At 40.1% G+C, this 12334-nt stretch overlaps 1 protein-coding gene across 1 annotated transcript; it reads right to left on the minus strand.

Moving 5' to 3' along the window:
• Positions 1-237: 237 nt before the first annotated feature.
• On the minus strand, positions 238-11574 carry retsat (retinol saturase (all-trans-retinol 13,14-reductase)). The gene is made up of 11 exons (XM_031318654.2): positions 11330-11574; positions 5834-6016; positions 5313-5554; positions 4177-4378; positions 3890-4087; positions 3672-3791; positions 2797-2935; positions 2516-2625; positions 2173-2342; positions 952-1111; positions 238-844 (listed from the first exon to the last, which is right to left on the minus strand). Exons 1-11 carry the CDS (start codon positions 11487-11489, stop codon positions 696-698), a joined length of 1833 nt encoding a protein of 610 aa, XP_031174514.1. The 5' UTR covers positions 11490-11574; the 3' UTR covers positions 238-695.
• Positions 11575-12334: the final 760 nt, after the last annotated feature.

Raw genomic sequence — 12334 nt, forward strand, 5'->3', positions numbered from 1 at the left:
AACTTGTATTTATGACATGTAAAGTCTGACTTCAACCTGAATTCTGACTCAGAATTTGATTTTAAATTCAGAAGTCAAATACATTTTTCATGTGGCCCTAATCCTCTTCCGTAGAGATGTGACACACAAAGTAGTTGGCAAAATAACAATTAATGCAGTTAGAAATTAAATTAACCCCCTGACCAAATATTTTGAAAAATACCAAGACCAAAACAAAAAGACCAAACTGCAACCAAATCATTGTTTGTACCCTTTAATGTTAAAAGGGAGGAAACATGTAAAAGACTGCAAACCAAACACACCTCAGGCAACGAGTTAAAGTTAACTGCAAATGCAGTTTAGAAAGAATTAGTACAAAACAAGCCGGATACAAATTTCAACATTTGGTTTAAAAAAGCATTTAAACAGTTAAGGTCAAGCTTTGATAAGTGTAGGTTGACTGTGGAAACATTCCACATCTTACAGTGAATAAATGTAGGCATGCATATTTTAAAGTATAGGCACAGATTGTATACGTTGGTGTGGAAAACTTTCCGCTTTATTCTAGCAAAAATAAGTCATTTGGTAGATGAAATCTGGGAGTCTCTGTTCTAGGGCGATTTGAGCCTCTTTACAAAGGGTTTTTTGTGAGTGAGATGTAAGCTCAAGTGCCGATACAGTATATAACGGTCACTCAGCTGAATGCTGTAAGGCAGTTACTCCCCTTTCAATTTGGCATTCATTAATTTTGTTTTCTTTGCCAAGGCGATGGCATCCAGATGGAGGTTGCGGTTGAGAATAACCGAGCCACAGGTGAGAGCTCCAGCAAGAGCGCCGGCAAAGCCACACACAAACACATCCTGACCTGCAAAACAAAATACACAAAATGTACTGAATTAAGATGAAACTCTAAAGTCCTGTCAGGAATGACATCCATGTCTGGAGGATATTATGCTGTGCAGATGATCTAACCTGTGAGATAGAGGTTCTTCAGTGGAGTCTGAGGTCTTACTGTAGCATTTAATTCAGGGCTGAAGCGGGCGATGCCATGATCGGCTCCGTAGATTTCACCTTTAGGGGCTCCAATGTAGTGTGTGTTTGTGATGGGGGTTCCAGCATCAATGTACTCAATCTGCACACAAAAAAAAAAAACAGGCATATGAATACAAATATTTCTGTTAAAGAAAGAAATATGAACTGGAATATGAATTGACAGCGTCTGATTATAAGTTTGCCTGAAATCAAAACTCTTAAACCTACATTGAGTAATTTTTTTGAGTTGATTCTTTGCAAAAAACCCTTTGTTCTTTCACAAATATGTACTCATTCATGTGTAATTACCAACTAATCAAAGTATTCTCGTAAGCGTAGAATCTGCCATTTAGAATCATTCAGAATACATACGAGCGACTCGCTCGAATGACGGCAGCCATGTAGCGCCTCCATCTTTAAAATACATTAGCCAAAGAGGGACATACCTCAGCATTTTGCCCTTTTACACCTATTGGCACTGTGACAAATGCAAGGGGGAGATTACTCACCAGGGAAGCGAAAAAGAGAATTAAAACGACAACGCGACAGGCAAAGCAACAAGACCAAAGTTAATATTGGAGTGGCTAGAACAGCTGCGTGTAAACGATGGAGAGAGCTAATTTCGGGTTTGGCCACCGTAGGAGGAAGGGCTAGAAAAGTAGTAATATTCAGTTGGTTGTCATATACAATTTCACCGCTAGATGGGAGAAATTCCTTTAAGATAGGCAACAATAATAAGCAACATAAAACCAATAAGCCAAAACAATGTCAAAAAAAGGAAGCCACAGGAAGAGCAGGTTTGTTGCCTCACTGATTTAAACTCACAGAGCGGGACCACATTTTGTAGTTTTAAATGTTGTTGCAGAAGGTTAAAGGCAGTGGGAGCAGCGTACATAAAAACTCTTCTACCTGGTTCAGTTCGGTCAAGAGTCCTGGGAACAAAAGACATAGATGTTCCCACATTTTTCGGTGAATTTATATAGATGAGGTGGTTGTAACCCAAGAATGGCGTTATACATTAAATAAATGAGTGCCAACCTACGGAAGGTTAAAGAGGACCAACCTACCCGAGAATACTGTTTACAATAAATAAATCTCCAGAATATGCAGCATCCGAAGCTAATGAGCAGTGAGAGGACAACAGAGACAAAGTAACGTTACCTTGTCTCTGGTTATCTTGGGGAAGACATCCATAACCACCTCCAGAATAGAGTCAATGAATGCCTGTTTCAGCTCTTTGTATTCAGGCGCTCTGTTTGTCACTTTGTCATCCTTCCACTCCTCAAACCACTCGTATTTGGCGAAACTGACCAGACTCAAGGTGGATTTCCCTAATGTGAAGAAAAAATAAAGAGAATATTTAAGTTAAACAAACAACAACAACATGACTACGCATTGTTCTGGAGTCAGAAGGGTTTTCTTTTCTGACAATTGTTCAGACTCACGCATTAACTTAGGTTCACTGTAAAAGCTAAAGTGCTGCATCAGATCACAGTTTCTGTACCTGGTGATCTTTCCTCCCAGGTCGGATCTTTAGCCGATGGAGATGCGACGAACAGGAGAGGTACACTTTTAGCAGACTCTTCCCTCTCTCCATTCAAATAGTTTTCCACCCTGTAAAAGAAAAAACAGATACAAAATAACTGAAGCAGATACATTATGTTACTTTTAAAAGACTTTAAGTCCGTATAGAGTTTAGAACTAAAGAACTTAGGCATTTTGAGATTTGCAGGTTGAGTTTAAGTAAGAATTATGAGAACATATATAAGATACAAGACAACATACAGTTCATCAAAATTGTTCTCAGAAAAGATCCAGTAGTTGTCTGCTTTCAGGGCTAGCTCCTCCTTGGTTCCATTCAGACCCAGAAAAACACTCAGGCCACCTTCACCGTTCTTCATCATACTCAGCTGCTCCTGGATAGCTGCACGATACGAGTGTCACAGCATACAGAACAACTTTACCAACAGCTTACAGATAAAAGTAACATGAAAACTTCATTTATAAGTGTGAGTCATTGCCCTGAGTTAATGAACAACAAAATGAAACAAGTGCTGTTCTGCAGTCTGTCAAGGAAAAATGCTTAACAATCGGTAGCCTCAGCCTTTCTGGTGTGAAGACTTGCTGCTTTTCTCCGTTTTATGTCGTTGTAAATTGAATATCTTTGGTTTTGGGTTGTTGGTCGGACAAAAAAAAAAAAAAAGCTACTTGATGCTGTCACCTGGGCATTTTCTAGACTAAAGGGTCAAAGCTTTAGTGCGTAACTTTTTGATATTGATAAACTACTAAGCTACAAAGCTAATTAAGACTATCAGCTTCACAAAACTCTCTGTATTTCTCAGTATGTACAGAAGATTGTCGTCCGGTGACTTTACTGCGCAGAAACTCGAGTGAAGATAATTACCTATTTTGAAGAGTCCATCATGTTTTTTTAATCCTCCGTGTCCTCCTTGGCTACTAGCAACTGTGTGGAGGAGGGGTGGGAGCTGTGCGCTATCACAAAAGGCTTGTATCAAGCGGACGCGCTGACAGTGTTGTTGTCATTACTTAGAATTCCTCATGGGGGCGACAGAAACTACGCACTATAGCTTTAACTGATTAATTAAAAAAATAAATTGATGTTAATCAAATGACTATTACTTGCAGCACTTATTCCCTACATGGCATGGCCTGGAGCTCTTTGGGCAGCAGCTTCTGGTAGGTGTTGAAGATGCCAGCATTAGAGATGACCATAGGGGCATGGACATGAATTTCCTCTTGGCCTTTCATGACGCTCACACCTGAAACCATAAAAAACAAACAAAAGGCAGTGTATCTCTTCTCAGTGAGAGCTGCATGATGTGATTGTGGAAAGGATCACTGAGGAAATCACACCCACCATACGCTTCCTTGGCGTCATTGAACAGGATGCGGTTGACTGGCGCTCGGACTAGAACAGCACCACCAGCCTTCTCAATGATGGGGATCATGTGGTAGGCAATTTCACTGGCTCCGCCTTTTGGGTACCAGGCACCATTCAGGTAGTGAGTGACCAGCAAGCTGTGCATAGAAAAACTGGTATCTTTTGGCATGTTACCTGCAGATCAGAGAAGGAAACAAAAAACGATAAGCAGAATACTGCAGAAATAAAATTGATTACACCAACAGGACTGCAGCTTGGCCTACCGTAGGTGCCAAAGATGTATGTGAAAACGGCTCTGAGTTCCTTGTTCTCCGTCAGTTCGTTCACCACTTCTGTCAGGCTGCGGGGGGCCATTTTGAAGAAGAAGGACAGACGTTTGACCAGACCGGTGTAGATCAGGAACTTGGCCACGGGGACGGGGCAGGTCTTCAGCAGAGCGAGGAGCCAAATGCCCCGCATGGTTTTCTGGAGACGGAACAAACAAGATACACAGGAGATGGCTACAATAGACTGACAGACACTTGAACATGAGTACAATCAAAGTAGTTTTGTTTCTGTTATGACCACACTTATTGTTTTGATAAGAACATTTGTGAGTACATTAATAGCTATTTTTTTATAAAATATTATTTTGGTTACAGCAAGGAAATGTATAACTGTCTGTGTGAGGATGCACCTTCACCAGGAAAATGAACAAACCGATAAAAGTATAGAAGAATAGATTGAAACTACAGACAAAACATTTGACAGAAAATGTCAAATACTTGTGAGAGAATGAAAATAATGTCTTCGGCCCATAACCAAAGTGAAACTGAAAAGTGAATGTAAATATAGCATAAAGCAACTCTATTATGAATCCATCTACTCTTATTTACTCAACTTTTAAAGTATTTCTCATTTTTTCACTTTTTTTTTACCTTTTTGTGTATATTTCCTTTCTGCTTGTTATAATAATAAAGTTGAAAATGAAATATATATAGATGCACTAAATTGACTCCACAAAGATAAAGAAAGTGACATTCCTTTATCAGTGTGTCAAAGCAAAACGCTGTAGCAACTCAGTCTGGTTACAATTTTGCAATATCGATTGTCAGCTAATAAAAGGCCTCGCCAAATACTCTGACCTTTGATTTACCAACCCTTGAGCCCTTGGAGAATAGCAGTGATGACACCAACAGAAATCTGTATAACGAAGCCTCTTTGTGCTAAAGGACAGTTTATGAACACACAGTTCACCGAGGAAAAGGCATTGTGCACATAAGTAGAGGAAAAAGTGGCTAGATTATCACTGAAAAAATATTTGACTCTAAACCTTGAATGCCAATACAAGTTTTTGTATTGAATCTGCAGGTAGTCAATATTTTGTACTGATCACAATCTGTAACGCTGAAGCTCCTACCTTGACCAGCTTCAAGTACTCATCAATGGCCTTCTCCTCTCCAGGGAAGCACTTCTTCAGCTCCTCGGGGAAGCGGGTCCTGCCGCTGTAGATGGGATACCGGCGCCGATTTTCTGGAGGTCCCAGAACTACCTGGTCGAACGGATTCTCCAGAGGTTCCCACTGCAGCTGTCCATTAGTCAAATGGTCCAGCATGCAGCGAAAAGGCTTATGTTCTAGCAGGTCACCAATGTAATGAATTCCTGAGGGAGGAAGGCAGAGAACATGTGGACACAGCAGGGTTTTATGTGACCAAGTCTTGCATGTTGGAAGTCATTTTTTTGTCTCTAAATATTCAATACAGAAAATTATTCCCTCATCTGACATATTTGCACAACTTTTTTTACGTGCCCAAATTCTAGTGTTGGGGATAGTCACTTCGCACAAAGTGTCAAACGACAAATTAACTGAAATCTTCACAGCATTTTCTTAATTTTAGGCATGACATATTCATGAAAAGAACCCAGAGCCATTCCTCTTACCAACATCAAACTCAAAGCCCTTCTCAGTGAACGTGTGACAGCATCCTCCAGCCCGACCATGCTGCTCCAGAACCAGGACTTTCTTTCCAACTTTAGCCAGCAGCACCGCAAGCCCAAGGCCACCGATCCCACTGCCGATGATGATGGCATCCAGGTTGTCGGGTACTTTACTGGCCACAAAACCTGACAAAAAAGGCAACAAAACATTTAAACAGCATGGTTGTGGCACAATAACAATACATATCCAAGAGGAGAACAAATGTTTACTGTATAGTTGATTGATTGACATAAAATGTATTTGACCCAACAGTAATTAGTTTCAGCTTTGCAAATGTTGAGAATTTACTGCTTCATGTGCAATGATGGGAAATATCGTGGACATCATCATGAACACTATTAACCATGCACTTGAACTCTACTAACTGCCTCAGATCTGACACTGTACAAACACATATTATATTTATCATCCATACAAGTATCCTGTTTTTGCATGGTATATTTTGAATATATTTTTGGATTGCACCTTATCGTTATGTTTTTTTTACATTTTGCAACTATTGTTATGTTATAGTCTTTTGTATATTTGTACTCTTTGTATCTGCACTCTTCCAAATTTGGTATGCAACTGCAGCAATTTTCCTTGGAATAAAGTAGTCTTATCTCTGTCTGTAAACTGAATATGTTTGGGTTTGGACTGTTGGTCAGACAGAAATGAGAAGACAAGTGTGGACTCTCAGGGAATATCTGATGGGCTTTAGTTTTTGTTCGTTTTTGATATTTAAGAATTGGTTGAACTCATCAATAATAATCAATAACAAATAGTCTTAGTATAGAACTAAAATGTAAACTTTCAGGAGTCCATGCTTCAGGTTGCACACTCAACATCACCATGATTCAGGACACCTGTAACTTTGCAAAATTGGCTTCGGGAGTTTTTAACCCTCGGTTTTAAAGACATATTTGGATGATGAATCAGAATCAGAATCAGAAATCAGAATCAGAAAGGGCTTTATTGCCAAGTACGTTGCACATACGAGGAATTTGTCATGGTGTTGTTGGAGCATGTCACACATACAAATATAAGAAGGATAAAAAGAATATAAACAATATAAGTATAAACATATACACACAGTATGTATTAATAACGATAAAATAAATTTAAATAAATAGTAAAATAAGTTAAACAGTAGTAAAAAGGAACGCTACAGCAGAGTAGGTACAGTGACATGAGGAGCCAGAGGTGGGGTGTGGAGAGAGTCAGGATGGATTCCGAGCCTTGTTTAGAAGGCTAGTGGCGGAGGGGAAAAAACTGTTTATGTGGCGTGAGGTTTTGGTCCTGATGGACCTCAGCCTCCTGCCAGAGGGGAGTGACTCAAAGAGCTTGGGTCCGGGGTGGGAGGGGTCAGCCACAATCTTTCCAGCACGCTTCAGAGTCCTGGTGGCGTATAGGTCCTGGAGCGGCGGCAGATTGCAGCCAATCACCTTCTCAGCTGACCGAATGACACGCTGCAGCCTGCCCTTGTCCTTGGCAGTGGCAGCAGCGTACCAGATGGTGATGGAGGATGTGAGGATGGACTCAATGATGGCTGTGTAGAAGTGCACCATCATTGTCTTTGGCAGGTTGAATTTCTTCAGCTGCCGCAGGAAGTACATCCTCCGTTGTGCTTTCTTGACGAGGGAGCTGATGTTCAGCTCCCACTTGAGGTCCTGGGAGATGGTAGTTCCCAGGAAGCGGAAAGACTCCACAGTGTCAATTGTGGAGCCACAGAGGGTGATTGGGGCAGGTGGGGCTGGGTTCTTTCTGAAGTCCACAACCATCTCCACTGTCTTTAGAGCATTGAGCTCTAGGTTGTTTTGCTTGCACCAGGTCACCAGATGGTCAGCCTCCCACCTGTAGGCGGACTCGTCTCCATCAGAGATGAGTCCGATGAGGGAGGTGTCGTCCACAAACTTCAAAAGCTTGACGGACTGGTGACTGGAGGTGCAGCTGTTGGTGTACAGGGAGAAGAGCAGAGGAGAAAGAACGCAGCCCTGGGGCGATCCGGTGCTGATGGTCTGTGAGTCGGAGACGTGTTTCCCCAGCTTCACATGCTGCTTCCTGTCAGACAGGAAGTCAGTGATCCACATGCAGGTGGAGTCAGGCACACCAAGCTGGGAGAGCTTCTCCTGAAGCAGAGCCGGGATGATGGTATTGAAGGCAGAGCTGAAGTCCACAAACAGGATCCTGGCGTAGGTTCCTGCGGAGTCCAGGTGCCGGAGGATGTAGTGGAGGGCCAAATTGACTGCATCATCTACAGACCTATTGGCTCTGTAGGCAAACTGCAGGGGGTCCAGGAGGGGGTCGGTGATGGCTTTGAGGTGTGAAAGCACAAGGCGCTCAAAGGACTTCATAACCACAGAGGTCAGGGCGACACTGCGGTCAAGCCAGCCGACACATCGTGAACGACAGTCAAGACAGCCGACCCAGTGTTTTTGCTGTACGTGATTATAATAGCTTTACGGTAATAGCGTCTCAGAACTGATTTCAAAATAAAAGCATTCGTCTGATACATAGCGAGAGACAGTCATTGAAAGCTAATACCGTCAAAGGAAATGTCTGACAAGGCCCTGTTTCCACACACTAATTTCACTTCAGGGTAATATTAGACGTACACCGCCTCATATTGCCACCCAGGAAGTTTCAAGTCATTCTGGTGTACAGTTTCAAAATAAAAGCCCACCAAAGATTCAAATATGAGAATAATTATATATGATTAATATATAAATTCCACTTCAGGGTTATAGTACACGCCCCATTAAGTATCAAGACATTCTGATGTGTAGTTTCAAAATAAAAGGCCGTCAAAGTCTCAAATATGACAATAATTATATAATTATTTTGGATTCAATTTTAAAGGAAACGCCCTGTTATCAAAGGATAATTCCACTTCAGGGTTATAGTACACGACCCCATGGTGTGACCCATTAAGTATCAAGACATTCTGATGTGTAGTTTCAAAATAAAAGGCCGTCAAAGTCTCAAATATGACAATAATTATATAATTATTTTGGATTCAATTTTAAAGGAAACGCCCTGTTATCAAAGGATAATTCCACTTCAGGGTTATAGTACACGACCCCATGGTGTGACCCATTAAGTATCAAGACATTCTGATGTGTAGTTTCAAAATAAAAGCCCGTCAAAGCCTCAAATATGCGACTAATTATATAATGATTTGGGATTCAATTTAAAAGGAAACGCCCTGTTATCAAAGGATAATTCCACTTCAGGGTTATAGTACACGACCCCATGGTGTGACCCATTAAGTATCAAGACATTCTGATGTGTAGTTTCAAAATAAAAGCCAGTCAAAGTCACAAATATGCGACTGATTATATAATGATTTGGGATTCAATTTTAAAGGAAACGCCCTGTTATCAAAAGATAATTCCACTTCAGGGTTATAGTACACGACCCCATGGTGTGACCCATTAAGTATCAAGACATTCTGATGTGTAGTTTCAAAATAAAAGCCCGTCAAAGCCTCAAATATGCGACTAATTATATAATGATTTGGGATTCAATTTAAAAGGAAACGCATGGAACTGTACATCAGAATGTCTTGATACTTAATGGGTCACACCATGGGGTCGTGTACTACAAGCCTGAAGTGGAATTATCCTTTGATAACAGGGCGTTTCCTTTAAAATTGAATCCCAAATCATTATATAATTAGTCGCATATTTGAGGCTTTGACGGGCTTTTATTTTGAAACTACACATCAGAATGTCTTGATACTTAATGGGTCACACCATGGGGTCGAGTATTATAACCCTGAAGTGGAATTATCTTTTGATAACAGGGCGTTTCCTTTAAAATTGAATCCAAAATAATTATATAATCAGTCGCATATTTGTGACTTTGACTGGCTTTTATTTTGAAACTACACATCAGAATGTCTTGATACTTAATGGGTCACACCATGGGGTCGTGTACTATAACCCTGAAGTGGAATTATCCTTTGATAACAGGGCGTTTCCTTTTAAATTGAATCCCAAATCATTATATAATTAGTCGCATATTTGAGGCTTTGACGGGCTTTTATTTTGAAACTACACATCAGAATGTCTTGATACTTAATGGGTCACACCATGGGGTCGTGTACTATAACCCTGAAGTGGAATTATCTTTTGATAACAGGGCGTTTCCTTTAAAATTGAATCCAAAATAATTATATAATCAGTCGCATATTTGTGACTTTGACTGGCTTTTATTTTGAAACTACACATCAGAATGTCTTGATACTTAATGGGTCACACCATGGGGTCGTGTACTATAACCCTGAAGTGGAATTATCCTTTGATAACAGGGCGTTTCCTTTAAAATTGAATCCCAAATCATTACATAATTATTGTCATATTTGTGACTTTGACGGGCTTTTATTTTGAAACTACACATCAGAATGTCTTGATACTTAATGGGTCACACCATGGGGTCGAGTATTATAACCCTGAAGTGGAATTATCTTTTGATAACAGGGCGTTTCCTTTAAAATTGAATCCAAAATAATTATATAATCAGTCGCATATTTGTGACTTTGACTGGCTTTTATTTTGAAACTACACATCAGAATGTCTTGATACTTAATGGGTCACACCATGGGGTCGTGTACTATAACCCTGAAGTGGAATTATCTTTTGATAACAGGGCGTTTCCTTTAAAATTGAATCCAAAATAATTATATAATCAGTCGCATATTTGTGACTTTGACTGGCTTTTATTTTGAAACTACACATCAGAATGTCTTGATACTTAATGGGTCACACCATGGGGTCGTGTACTATAACCCTGAAGTGGAATTATCCTTCGATAACAGGGCGTTTCCTTTAAAATTGAATCCAAAATAATTATATAATTATTGTCATATTTGAGACTTTGACGGCCTTTTATTTTGAAACTACACATCAGAATGTCTTGATACTTAATGGGGCGTGTACTATAACCCTGAAGTGGAATTTATATATTAATCATATATAATTATTCTCATATTTGAATCTTTGGTGGGCTTTTATTTTGAAACTGTACACCAGAATGACTTGAAACTTCCTGGGTGGCAATATGAGGCGGTGTACGTCTAATATTACCCTGAAGTGAAATTAGTGTGTGGAAACAGGGCCTTGTCAGACATTTCCTTTGACGGTATTAGCACGTACAGCAAAAAAACTGGGTCGGCTGTCTTGACTGTCGTTCACGATGTGTCGGCTGGCTTGACCGCAGTAGGGCGACGGGTCTGAAGTCATTAAGTCCTGTGGTCCTTGGCTGAAGTGCATGCAATGAGTTGGGGCAGCCACTAACGATTATTTTCATCATTATATCTTAGGCTCAATAAATCAATTTAATCAACAGTCCAAAATCCAAATTCATTTAATTAACAATATACAGAATAGAAAAGCAATACATTCGCACTTTAGAGAAGCAGATAACATTTTCGTTACATAACGACCTTGGTAACTTACCTTGCTTCAGCACTTTATTTTTCTCTTTCCTGTCGTGAACCATCTTTTTCAACGGTTCACGAGTGTCTGTCTCAAAGGGATTGGGTCCGGAGCTGCTGAAGACATATTTTAATATAAATACGACCAAAGCGACACAAATTATCACGACGCTGATCAACATCGTACCAAAATTGAGCACTCCGTTCAGTGTGTGTGTTTAGTTCCTCATTACACCCGTAAATACCGCCTACATAACTGACAGGTGCAGCCGGCCAATTAGAGCCTTCCTTTAGTACACGCCAGGCACTTCCGACCAATCAACATTGACTTCCGTGAGAGAATACAAAATGCCCCTACTGGGTTTCATAATTGAAAACAAAGGGTCTGCTTGACCTCTTGTGTCTTATGAAGAATAAAAATGAAAACAAACTATCTATCAAATATGTTTTTTTAAATATATACATATAAATCATTGTAATTATTGTTATTATTGTGCCTTCAGAATAATTTTTTAATCAGTTCCATAAAAAAAACGTTTAAATCTTTTAAAGCCTTAACAGGGCCGTAAATACAGACAGTGCAGGGAGTGCAATTGCACTGGGCCTCGTGGGATGGGGGTGGGGGGCGGAGAGAGTCATGGTTTTAATTTCTTTCTAAAATAGTCAGTAGAAATCTTAACTATAACCTAAAAAAACTATACAATTAAATGAATTATGTATTTTCTTTGGTATTTGTCATATACAGATATGCAACAATGATTGCTGGGTAATATGTATGTTGATGTCCAATTTTAAGTCTCTATTTGAGCATGTGACGAGACGATATACGGTAGCTAGTTTAGGCGAAAAATATGTCAAAACTGAGGTGAGCACATCTGCGAGCCAAGTGAGCAGTCATGCCTTTCAAACATAACAGCAACAGTAACTAGCATGCACTGCGGCCTGTCATGTCTCTAAACCAAGAGTTTCCCAGCAAGACTGAATGACTCAGTTCAGTCAAAGAGTCTTGCAGCCGTGTGGCCGGGTT

This window comes from Sander lucioperca, chromosome 21, assembly GCF_008315115.2.
Source record: "Sander lucioperca isolate FBNREF2018 chromosome 21, SLUC_FBN_1.2, whole genome shotgun sequence".
NCBI classification, from domain to species: domain Eukaryota; kingdom Metazoa; phylum Chordata; class Actinopteri; order Perciformes; family Percidae; genus Sander; species Sander lucioperca.

Excerpts from the sequence above, each read along its gene's own strand:
- retsat (XM_031318654.2), bottom strand. The coding sequence starts at position 11,489 with ATGTTGATCAGCGTCGTGATAATTTGTGTCGCTTTGGTCGTATTTATA. Across the intron at positions 5,555-5,833 it reads GGGCTTTGAGTTTGATGTTG|GAATTCATTACATTGGTGAC; the intron begins GTAAGAGGAATG and ends TTCCTCCCTCAG. Across the intron at positions 2,626-2,796 it reads GAGAACAATTTTGATGAACT|GGTGGAAAACTATTTGAATG; the intron begins GTATGTTGTCTT and ends TTTCTTTTACAG.